At 47.1% G+C, this 12,662-nt stretch overlaps 1 protein-coding gene across 1 annotated transcript in view; it reads right to left on the reverse strand.

The window, feature by feature from the left end:
* P5cdh1 (delta-1-Pyrroline-5-carboxylate dehydrogenase 1) overlaps nucleotides 1-12,662 on the reverse strand; it is a 40,573-nt gene that overhangs the window by 16,115 nt on the left and 11,796 nt on the right. Inside the window, exons 6-10 of the mRNA XM_077678853.1 lie at nucleotides 10,758-10,832; nucleotides 9,773-9,847; nucleotides 6,976-7,163; nucleotides 1,326-1,399; nucleotides 228-376 (exon numbers count right to left, since the gene is read on the reverse strand). Of these exons, the coding sequence (XP_077534979.1) occupies nucleotides 228-376; nucleotides 1,326-1,399; nucleotides 6,976-7,163; nucleotides 9,773-9,847; nucleotides 10,758-10,832 (561 nt within the window). The remainder of the gene's footprint in view (nucleotides 1-227; nucleotides 377-1,325; nucleotides 1,400-6,975; nucleotides 7,164-9,772; nucleotides 9,848-10,757; nucleotides 10,833-12,662) is intronic.

The following is a 12,662-nucleotide window of genomic DNA, read 5'->3' on the forward strand; positions in this document are numbered from 1 at the left end:
TGACTGGCCGACAGCAACAGAGCTGAGTCACGTACAAAGAAAGCTGCTCAAGATTTACACAAAAGGCAAAAACATTGAGAAGTTTTGGTAGTTACAGTGACAATTTTGTGTCTACACTATTCTCTTACCAGAGCGCGAGTTTTGAATTTGCCCCAAATTGCTCCAAAATGAGGCCAACCTCCCCACTAGTGCGATCTGCCAAGGTAGGAGAGAAAAAGCCTCCTTGCCTTGGGCCAGAGGCTGTTGGGGACGTAGACCCGCTCCACGGCCGAGCACTTCTGGCCGCTGTACTCGAAGCCCGAGCGGGTTGTCTGGGCCACCACTGTGGGCAGGTCGGCCGACGGGTGCACAAAGTGGAAGTTCTTGCCCCCACACTCTGCATTGGGATGCCCAGAGAATAACAGAGAGATGAGAGGTGGGAGCAAGTAATGGTGAGAATGAACTACCAGCACCACAAATTCGAGATTCGAGGCATTCCCGCAAAGTACTACACTTATTGTAAAGTTCCGAAAGAATGCCCACCCAAAGTACAGAGATATCAAATTAAAAATACAGTATGAGAGATCTTTCGAGTCAGGTGCAAAAAACTATAAAAAAGTGGTCGCACTGCCAACCAAAACTGTGGAGATTTCAAGAAAAAATACCAGATGGGCGAACTTTCAGCTCAAGAGCGGACAGGACAAATAAGTGACCGCATCTACACATGAATACCGTATTTACTCGTGTAATGATCGCACTTTTTTTTCAAGAAATTTGATGCATTATGTGGGGTAAATTTCTCGCGAAAACTTTTTGAGCACAGAAAATGCAAGCAAGTTGTGGGTAAAAATTTTTATGATAGGTCTCATGAACATAATAAAAATAATAAATAAAAACAAAAAAACTCCGCACACCATCGCCAGCTGGTTTGAAAAGTGATGCAAAATGCAGCGTTTTCATGAATTACGGAACACGCCGGAACGAGTTTGGCGCGAGGTGGCAACAGTGCGACCGATAAGTGGCTGCCACTGTCACAGTGCGGGACATCAAAACAGACATGAGTGCCAGCGCAGCAACCTGAAGGCGTTTTTTTTCGTTGTCTTGGCCATGTATGGCCAATATGGCCAATAGAAACAATCACCATTTAACCTCCATATTCAATTCTCTGCACTTAAAATGATTTCGTAGCGGAAGCCATGGGAAACGCGTGCATTCTAAAACAGGATTGCAACAGAATGACTGTAAGCGATACGAAAAAGAAACTGGAGGCTTAGTTAAGGTCAGCCTCTGACAGATCCTGAAAGATCAAAGCCGGCATTCATGCCAGCCACATCAACTGCACTCACCTCCGACTAGCCTGGGGAAGTTTGCGTAGATGTCCAGGTTCTGAGACACCTGCTTCCAGATCGTTCGGAATGTCCTGCACAAGTCGTCAACCTTAAATCACCCTTGCAACCACCATGTCAATAGAGCAGCGATATAACCCTCAAGAACACAACATAGTAAAAAAACAAAGAAAGGCACAAAGTAGGGATGAAAGAAGTGTGATGGTTTTCATGCAACATTGGCATACCCTAATAAAATTTTCACAAGTATAAAAAAAATTAAAAAACGAATATATTTAAATATCTATGCCCAGCCAATGTAGGGCTAATTCGCGCACACGTGATAAAATTAGGCATGCAACAATGCACTCATCTTTCTTTTATGCGGCTTTGCATGCTGCCCTACCATATTTTCTCCATAGCAGTGCTTTTAATCAGAAAACTTGAAGCTTCAGAAATTAAAATAACAAACACAAAAGAGTCCCAATTCGCCCCGAGCGCGAACACAGTCGGCCCCTGGCGGCGGCGGGACAAACCGCTCCTAGTGTGGATGGCGCTCTCGCGTCGTCTGCTTTTTCACGTTGCGTGCGGCGCAAGACGCGTGCTGCACACGACAAAACAACCAATATGTGTGCTCGTTTCGCAGTAAGCAATGACATAGTTACCTCTGCTGGCGCATTTCCTCTAGAAACGCAATAATCAGCTGCCGTTGCGGGTTAATGCGCTGGTTTAATTCCACGAAACATATTCGCCCTGGTCACCGCTTGAGTGTGAAACTTGTTATAAACATTGCTTCCACACATTGCACTTTTCTTAATGTTGAGTGCAGTCGTCTGCCGTTTCGGGAACGTCGAAGGGTGCTTTTTGAAGGTGGCGTGTGTTATGTTCGGACTCCTCATTTAATTAAGGAAAGCCGCCGGTGGCTCATGTTCGGCGTCGCGTACGCTGGTTGCGGCTATTCCGTGTCCCTTTCATGTAGCCGCACGGACACCAAGTTCGGAGCCGCGGAGAGCGTGTTTTGTGCCCGTCCTATTGTGTGTCAAAGGACGGGGGCGATTAGCCTGCGTCGCAGGTGGCTGGGTCATTCGGCATAACAGGCTGACGGGAAGCCAGGTTATCGTATCTCTTCGTGTTGAAAGCGCGCGCGGTGTAAGTTTGGAAATCTTCGACTCCGGCGGCGGCGTGGGTCGTTGACGGGTCAATCGCCTCGGAGACCACCGAGTGGGCCTGAAGCGCGTCTTCCGGTGCGACTGGCGGCAGGCCGCGGCGCCCTTCGTCTGGGAGGGAATTAGCAACCCTCATTGCCCGCGCGTCGCGGGAGGCGCCGCGCGGAGGGAGGTCAGCCGCGCGGGGACCGCTCCGGGCCCTCGGCTTGGCTGTTGTTTGTGCAGATGCCGCCCGCTTAACGTAATGGATGGTTCACTTAAGGCCGCAGATGTCCTGTATTTTCTGGCCGGGTGTAACAGCGTGCGTAGGAAACGCACTTTGAGTGCATAAGAGAGAGGGTTAGGTCACGTGACCGCAGGTGGGGACATGTGTGTGATTGGCTGGTTCCTGTGGCCAATCAATGGTTTCTATTAATTGTTTGAAAGGTTTTTTCTCTCTTTCTTGTACGCCCCCTTCTTGGAGGCGGGGTTTTTCGTATCAAAACCGGAGTGTTGGGTTTTGTCGAGGTCAGTCGAGAGGGGATCTAGTTCAGTATAGATCTCGGCCGAACAGGCTGCTGCTGTCAGAGTGACAATGTAACCGTCACTCTGACCTGATGTAAATTTGGAGTAATGTAAATAATGTAAATAAACCTAATATCCAGCAAGGAAGGCAGTCCTCATCCCTCACCCGCTCCAAGCATCGGTCGTCGGTCATCGGAGCGAGTCGAGATCGTCCTCTCGGCTCGCACATCAAAAGAACATCCCTATTTCGCCTCCATCAGTTCGCCAAGAAGATGGAGAGGCGAAATTTAACTGCGTGGTGATTATTTAAAGGATAAAAGTTTAGTGCGCGAAACGGGTAAGCAGCGACAAGACCTGTGCATACGCGTGCAAATTCCACACCCTTGTAAAATTGCGCTGTGTCCTTATAGAAAGAAGAAACAAACAAAAACATTTACACTGCACACGACCCGTGCGCTATCGCCCATACATTACCGGACACGTATTTTACACCCGCAAGCGCCTGTGTGATCGTGTCCTTCCCGTACCTTTCCTAAAATAAATACCATTTTCAGACAGTCGTTGTTTATACTGAGGAGGAGGAATAAACATTTATTCAACTGTATCGAGTTGCTAATTTTACGTATTATTTAAAATACGTTTCTATGGATGCGCAAGAGTATTTAGGGGGGATTTTTCGGTAAAACTAAGCAGTTGTGAGTTTGCGTCTGTCATGTGGCATTTCGTGTCTCATTTGCATATACAGTTAAACCTCGATGTAACGAACTTCCATGTAACGAAACCCTCGATGTAACGAACCACGGAATTTTTTGTAACTTCAAGTGTATGCACACCATGTATTTTCACCCTCTGTGTAACGAAGTCCCGTTTGCCGGAATTTCAATGTAACGAAGTTTCATGGAGAACGAGGCACGATATTGAAGTTGTAGAAGTAGATTTTGGGAGACGCAAGCGCCAAAATGGGGTCCCAATAAAACGCGAACGGCGACACGGGTCGCCCAATGCCGCGGATGCAGCCAGCCACGGAGTCTTTGATTAAGTCCCTTGCCTACAAACTGCGTGGCGTGCATACACGGCTGGCGCACTGTTTCTGTCGGAGCTTAATCGTCTACGGCTTAATCGGCATCAGCGTGAACTGCACGCAGCGTTTTCTCCCTGCAAAAACGCAAAACGCGCCTCGCAAGCCACAGGCGCGCTGACGCAGCCGCGGAGACCACCCACGCGATGCGGGTAGCTCCAGCGACCGCTTCTAACCTCTCGCTGAAACGCAACTCGAGGGGCATACGAGAGGGGCATGCGAGGAAAAAAGCAGATAACGTGGGCGATATTTTCATTGTAAAACGTGACACGCGCCGCTTACGAAAGCACCCATCAAATATCCTCCGCGGTGGTAATAAGCCTAATCGCCTCTGGCGTTGCCGCCGCCGCCGCAAGCTGCCGCTTTGCACTTCGTTCGAGTTCGCTCATGCTTGTTGGGTTTCGTCGTCCCAGCAAGCATTTGTGAATCTTTATGAGCCTTGCACGCGCGTTTTTTTTTTTTTTTTTTTTTCCACACCGGCGTCCGCGATTGCGTGCCGGCGGCGGGAAGTGACTCGCGTTGCGCGCGGCAGTGGGAGGAGCCTGACCAGTTTCGCCAATGGGGAGGCGCGCACCCTATGGCGGGGGCTTCGAAGCGCTCGGGGATGCCGGCTGGCTAGACGATAAGGCCGCCGCGAAGGATTGATGGGCGCTCTCGTAAGCGGCGCGTATGACGTTTTATAGTCAAAATTTCGCCCACTTTATCTGCTCTTTTTCTCGCATACCCCTCTCATTTGCCCCTTGAGTTGCGTTTCAGCGAGCGGTTAGAATCGGTCACTGGAGCTACCCGCATCGTGCGGGTGGTCTCCGCGGCTGCGTCAGCGCGCCTGTGGCTTGCGCGGCGCGTTTTTGCGGGAAGAAAACGCTCCATGCGGATCACGCTGATGCCCGCGTAGACTATTAAGCACCGATAGAAACACAAACAGTGCGCCGACCGTGTATGCGCGCCATGTTTTCTTTTTCAGGAAATGCTTCACGGGATGAACACTTCATTATAACCGCGAATTTCAATGTAGCGAAATTTCAATGTAACGAAGTAAATTACGAATTTTACCGACTTCGTTACATCGAGGTTTAACTGTATATCATTTTCAAATCCGACATGAATCACCTTGTCCAGGAACGTGTCTCACTCAGCATAACCAAATGCCTAATATGGTCACGTCTTAACCTCTTAAGGTGGGCGTAAGTTTAAAGAAAGATGAGAAAACGCGTAATATAATGCGCGTTGTTGCCCAAAATGTGTGAGGGGTGTGTGCCATGACTCGCTTTTTTTTTTTTTTTTTCCCACAATGCTTGCTTTCAATACAATTTTGAAAAAGGCGAGCCACAATTCCTGGACAACCCCGGACCAAAGGGGGGTTAATCAGTTTTGAAAATTCGTACTGCTTTTTCACCGCTACAGAACACGACGCCTAGTGTAGTTTCGATTGTAAGTAATACTGATAACTATACTTTGGCTTTTCGCGTTACACGCGTTCTCTTCTCGCTGCTCTTGCAACGTTGGCAGGACCCCCCCCTTCCTAAAAAAAACTAAATGCACAGAATTTCATTTTTTAACCAATCCTCAAGAATTAAATGCCAAGACAAAAGCGATATTCAGTTTACAAAACTAAGTAGTTACCGGGAACCCGTTGCACTGAATCGCAACGAGAAATAAAAAGGAAATGTTTTACTACATCTGCAACAGCGCAACTACATTTATTGCCATCTTTAGGGTTCGTGACCTTATACTCAAGAATGCAAACACATCTCGCTGTTGCAGGCACCTGTTAGATTTTAAAAGGAACGCAAATGGTCAACAGAGCAGCCGTAACAGAAAATTTGTGCTCACTGTGAGGTCCCAGAAGCTTGGTTTGCACAATGTAAACCTGCTTGTCACGTTGCGAAAACCTAAACATGAGATGTTGATTGTACTGCGTGCGTGGACAATTCAATTCGCAAGTTCACTTGCGAAGCAAGCCGTAAATAAGTGATCCGAAACCGTTATTCATCAAACCTTCCTTCAGAGTCGTTAAAATCTCATTTAAAAGACCCGTTCGAGCGGTTACATTTATATCTCTGCGCTGATCAAAATTCAGTAATTTTATGTTGCCTTTTGAACACAAAAAAAATATCGTAAGCTCTTAGAAAGAATTTCGGGGCAGTTAAGTAGTGTTACCATTTCTAGGCATCCCACAAATGCAAGAATGCGTCATGCTACCAGTGAAAGCGATTGAGATATTGCCGTTGTAAACTGAATTTCAGAGATTGAGGCTTCCTGATTTGTTTCTATTCATGCTTTTATTGAAGGCTCAAAGCCATAGTCTGGAAAGATCGAGCTTGCTACGAGCCACAGCGTACAAGTTCATTGTCACAATTACGGCCATTCTAAGATTCCCGATGAGTCGTCGCTTTTTCTGGCGTAGTAATGAAAACTGACTGCCGCTTCCATGCTATACATTGAACGTAGAGGAACCGAACTACAGCATACCACTCTTGTTTGCACCTTTCGTGCGCACATACGGCGGGAAAAAGGCACGAAGCGCGCCCACACTAGTGTGCATTCTTACGGGCCGCTCAGCGGAGCATCCACACTAGCAGCGCGACGCTGTCGCCACCTACATGTCGAGCTCGCGGCGAATAGCCAATAAAAAAAAATCTGTTTGCAACTTTTCATGCTGCATCAAAGTATATTTATTTTGTTTAAAATATAACCCATCATTTAGTTTCCAATTTGAAAAGGCAACTTCTCATATCCAACCTTGCTTTTCCCTGAATCAGCTTTTGCAACTGCTTGTGCCCGTCAATGTCAAGTTAAGCTCTTTCCTTGCCCGCCTAGCAAAAATTAGACAAGACGAGTTCTACTTGTTCCCACACGTTAAAGTGACATGTCAGCCCCATCATATGCTCTGTACGTTGCCAAGCCCGGCTCACAAACTTACGCGACGCTGCCTGTGAAGTTGACGCAGGCCAAGTGAGGGGAGGCGGACGTGACGTCTCCAAACATGCGGCCCTCCGAGGGGACAAAGTTGATCACGCCAGGAGGGAAGCCAGCCTCCTCGAAGATCTTGAAGATGAAGTAGTTGGACAGCACGGCCGTGTCCGAGGGCTTCCACACCACCACATTGCCCTGAGCAATGAGGAGGGGGAGAGAGAGAAACGACACCAAGTTTGCTTAGGAGCTGTTCCTAGCTTCAAAACAGACGGGCTCCATTTTGATGAGGTGAGCTCATTCAAAAGTCCTCATTACAGTTAAACCTGTTTAGAACTACAATTCTTGTTTTTTGTTCATTTTCATGCGTTTCCTTGAGTCAAGCATGATTTGGCCACAGCTGCTTGCAACAACCCCACAATTGAGCGCAGGCACACATATTCAAAGTGGTGGCATTCGTGACGAAGCAGAAAGAGGACCCCATTAGAGACCTAGTTTTCTTGCTGACGCGGGCAAACATATTCCTGCATAAAGCCTGCTGCGGCGGCCGCTTTTCTGATGGACGCAAAAAGCAAAAACGCCCGTGTGCACGAGATTTCGGCACACGTTAAAGATCCCCAGGTGGTCAAAATTAATCCGGAGCCCTCCACTACGGCGCGCCTCATCGACGCGTTAAACCCCACAATCAATCAAATAAATCAGTCCTGCAAAACGCATTGAAAGCACCCCTGGCGAGCTGGGATGGTAGCAGTGCAGCATCGTATGAGCAAACGATAAGGCGAGCGTTAGAACATCGAGATAGGCCAGCCGGATGCGCCCAAGCACTCTGGCTACCTGCGGCGCATCTAGATCGTGGTGGCATGCAGTCTTGCCCGGTCCGGCCACCGCTCTCATGCTCTGTTTAACTTTTTGGAGCAGCTGTACACTACCTACTTGGCAAGTTTCCTCCAAATCGTGTTTTCGGCGAGCGTGCCTTGCAGCAGCCGTAAATTTTATCCTGCTGCATGGAGTAATTTGTGATAGTGTTGATAAGATCTTTCTTTCGTGCCGTCGCCTACATCAAAGAGTTCTGGTCGCCATTGACTCTGGCCGCCTTTTTGAATACTCCGACAGGATGTTTACATTTCAGGGAAGCTTCCAGTAAAGCAATCGCCACCACTTTTGTTGTTTTTGAGGCGGTTCAAGCTTTTTTTTAAATGCAATTGGTGCATGTTTATTGCATGTTTTTGTTTTTTTAGACCACAGGGTATGGCACAGGCTCAAGCATGGAGGCTGCAGGACTGTAGCGCAAGCTTTCCTCCTTTCTATCTGCAACATATCATTCATGCTTTGCGCTCCCAATGTGCTTCCAAAAAAGTGCCTCTTTGCAGTCCATGGTTGTGCTCTGTTTTCGCATCATATTGCTCGTGCCTGCAAAGTGCTCGCCTCGGAGTTAAGAGGTGCGGTCCAGTCGTGGCCTATGATTGGAGTACAGCAAATCCAGTTCAAGTCGTCTTTTTCTTTTTAATGCGCATCGTGCCACTCCGAATTTCAGTACCACTTCACAGTGGTTTGGCAACTGGACGGCTGTGAATGAGAGTTGAAAAGTGTGTTCTTCGGGTTGAAAAAGAACATTATGGCCCCCGAACATGCGAAGTAGCTTCTGTTTTTGCACAAAAACCTATAAAAGTCAAGGCCTATAAAAAATTGATATTTGATTCAACATATGGGTTTTGTTTTCGAAATTCAATTCGATATTCGATTCTATTGTTTTGCCTTTTATCAAAATTTCACCCCACCCTTTATAGTCCATAGAAATCATGGCCACATTGACCTCAATTCTATAAATCAGAAAACTCTTGAAAAAATAGCCATTTATTCACTTCAAAGTGGCCTAGCATGAGTGCTGTGAATGGTGGGTTTATATTGCATCACTCAATAGCACTTTTAAGACTAAAAAAAAATAACATTAGACCAGCTCCACTGACTTGACGTCGCAAATGCTGATGTTAACAGCAAAGCTGCCTGGCGTTCCCTAATCGCAAGCCTAAGCTTCATAGAACTTCTCAAAGCCAGCAGATCGATTGCTTTTCGTGCCAATCCATTTTTTCCGCGCCGCAGTGCTTATGCAATCTATTGAAACTTTTCGTTACCCTTTGAACTTGGAACTTGCACCACGAGCAGTTTTGTTTTTTTGCCACATTTTTTTATTTTCTATCGCAGAAATCAAGCAGCCATGCAGTTTTAATTACAAGAACAATGCAAATATCACGTGTGTATTGATGTCTTGCCGCAAATATGCTTAATGTTTTCTTTTTGCTCCACGATGTTGACAATTATAAACATTGCCACCAGATTTAGTATTTCAGAAAAGCTTTGCCTATGTGAGCATGTCGCTCAAGCATTCTTTTAACTTGCTGCAGGTGTGCTTGGCGCTTGTCTCCTCTTGGCTCGACTATGCCCTCTCCACATCACTGCGACCCCAGTACCACGTTTCGTCCCATGAAAGCCACTAGCTTTGCTGTTAAGAACAATTCATCCATTCCCCAAATTCAGACCACAGGTCCTTGGTTTGCCACACACAGCTGCTACTACATCGAAACTGCATTTTTGAAGAACCCCATTACAGCTCAAATGACGTTTAAATGTGTCATGTAGCAAGCGTGAAAGCGAAACCAACAAGAAGAATTCTCAGCATCTCTGCAGAAATAATGTGGTCACGGTAAATACTCAAACTGACGAACTCGACTAGGATGGTAGGATGTGCGTAACTAGTAGCAAGAAGCAATTTCAAGCAGCTCGCAACCATGGACGGTGGCTCCACTCACCATCAACGTCGGGGCTGACGCCAGGTTTCCACCAATGGCTGAGAAGTTGAAAGGAGAAATGGCTGTTGTAAATCCCTGGAAGTAGGCAGCATATGGCACGGTTCACCAGACATCTTCGGAGCAGAGTGAGCGGCTCTATCCACACTTTATCCGCAGCCCAAGCCCATCCGCACAAAGGACAGCTAGAACTTAAGGGATGTATAGCGCGAAGAAAAAACATGAGGGACGGAAAGGATGCACAAGGACGAAGCGGTGTGTCCTTGCGCATCCTTTCCATCCTTCGTCTTTTTTCTTCGCGCTATACATCCCTTAAGTATGATCGACCAACAAGCCCAACAACGTACCTTATTAGACAGCTAGAAATTCTGCCAAATACTACTTTCACACTACAGACCGAGCATGGTAAGCTTCATTTCATGTACGAAAAAAGCTTGGCCCTTGAAGGTGCGTAGAATGTTTCTATCAACTTGCATTAGTGAATGCGGCAACAGATTGATTGTTGCAAACCAAACTGATACTACAAAGGGTAAGTCAAAACTTGGCTGACATATAAAGCTTATAAAATTAGCAAATCGACGTGAACAGAAGTAATGAAAAATCTCATTTTTAATTGATGCTTATGCAGCACGAAGCTAATGGTTTGACGTTAATGCCTCCAAATAGTGCACACAACATGCAGGACGCCCACGTAATGCTGCCGTTGTCCACTTTAACAATGCATGCACTGGCAACACAAAGTGGTGCTTGCGCCAAGCAAAACAAACTTGTGCATGCCAGCATGAAAGGGCTGTGCTACTGAAGTGAACGTGTTCAGCTCAAAACTAATTTTGCAATATGTTTAAACTTGCCGCTAACTAATAACTGCGGGTAATGTAAATTCAGTTGCAGCCATCAAGGTGTCTACTGTGGGGGGTAACAAAGATAGTCAGCATTATACTAGCATTGGGAATTATCAGACCACTGCAGGTTTGATCAATGCACCCACCTCAAGGCCACGCTGCCTGTAGTGGTTCACTGTGACCTTGGGGTCGGCAGAGATGGGCTGGTACTTGGTGAGCTCCTGCAACGCGCAGATTGAAAACAAATAAAAATGGAGTTAGCCTTCCACCCCGGTGAAGTTGTCAAGTGCGTGAAACCCAAAAAATTAACCTTCGGGGTGAGCAAGCAACGAGAAGCGAACATACAATTCCACTTTCTTAGACAACGCATATGCCGAGTTTATCCATTCTTTATCAATAATGGGAGCATCAGATGTGACAGCAGATGACCCTCCACGTCGACCTAGCAAGAGATCTACCCCACTTAAAGGCATCAGCTGCTAATAGAAAAGCTGTGCCAGGGCGGAATCTTCAGAGTTCTATCCATTTTGAAAATGTCAATTTCACACCTCTTTCAGTCGTGACGTAGCCGCACTTGAAAAGCCTCTGGCCAACACATGTACTGTGTCACATCAGAGTCATCTGTTTTCAGCCAATCAGGGCTCACTTGAAACAAACGAAACTGAGAATTCCGTCCTTGATTTTGTCTGTCTATGGAACCCCTCAGGATTGGTTGCTATGATGACCTAGCGTGCAGGCAGTGAAACGGACTTGAAATGAAACGAAACTGAGAATTCCACTTCTGATCTCGTCTGCACTGTGGAACAAACTCGGAATTGGTTGCTATGACAACCTAGTGTGCAGCTGTATATGGGCAGATAGATGGGAGAGTGGAAGAGATGGAGAACACGCCACTTGACAAGCGTTTGGTTACAATGGCAAGTTTTCGATCACCCCCAACTGTGCGAGCTCCCACTGGGGAATATGGTGTTTGGCAACACTGTACCAGATTGCCGGGCAACTCTTGCATAGCCCTTCCGTGTAAAGTTATGAACACTAGGACAGGAGACCTTGCAAGAGTTGAAGCATGCTCGTGATCGAGCATGTCATGGTATTGTGATCTTGCCGTTTGATAGCGAATTGCAGGGTTGAAAAATTCGTAAGGACAAGCAATTAAAGACGATGCAACAATCAGCGGCAGCTGAAACCATAAACATTGCCCACCGCCAACACGATACCTCAAATCACCTTGTTGAGATAACTAACGCTGCATTTACAGCACAATACTGCAAATGCTTTTTTCTGGCTCTGAATATCCCATTACTTCTGGGTGAGCATTCTCTACAACTTAAAGACAACTCTCCGCTGGATTATCAGTAATCTACGAGCGATGTTGCATTTTTCGTCTGTCTCTTTCATCTTGCAACAGGCACTTGTGTGTAGAACTCTGCACTTACACACTTTTACCGCTTGAAATCCTGGAATGGTGGCAGCAATTGCAACTTTGGTAGTTGTGAGGCCTGGGTTCCGGGCCCACCTCTAAACTGGCAAAAGACTTTTAAAGTGAAAGCTTTCTTAGTGGGATTGATGGTGTCCGGTCGAGAAACTAATGCATTTCCCCATAGACCGGTTGGTGGACCGAAGAGCCTTTATAAGATCTCTGGACACATGGTGGATGCGCGAAACCAGGCTTCCATTGCGTCAAGGTGGTTACTTGAAAATCGCGAAAAAGAAAAGCTTCTAGACAGGACAAAAAATTACGCCCACCTCCCCTCGCGGGAAGCCTGGTGTGATGCGACGCTGAGGGGGGTTCAAGCGCAAGCGGAGAGCAACCGTCGACCGAAAGGCCACCGGAGAGCGGCACACCGGTTATATGAGCAGCACGCCCGAAGGACAGGAGACCGCGGAGAGAGAGAGTACTGCACATGCGCAGCACCGCGTGCAGTGCCGCCCACCGGCGTAGTGAGAGCGTGCTGGGCCGCACACGCTCTCACCTGGGCACGCGCCGGCGCCAGTGCATCTGCCGCGGCTATGACGCAACACAATCCAACACAATCCACTTTAATCCAAAT

Source organism: Haemaphysalis longicornis, unplaced genomic scaffold, assembly GCF_048455015.1.
Source record: "Haemaphysalis longicornis isolate Haplotype H1 unplaced genomic scaffold, Haemaphysalis longicornis Haplotype H1 scaffold_7, whole genome shotgun sequence".
NCBI classification, from domain to species: Eukaryota; Metazoa; Arthropoda; class Arachnida; order Ixodida; family Ixodidae; genus Haemaphysalis; species Haemaphysalis longicornis.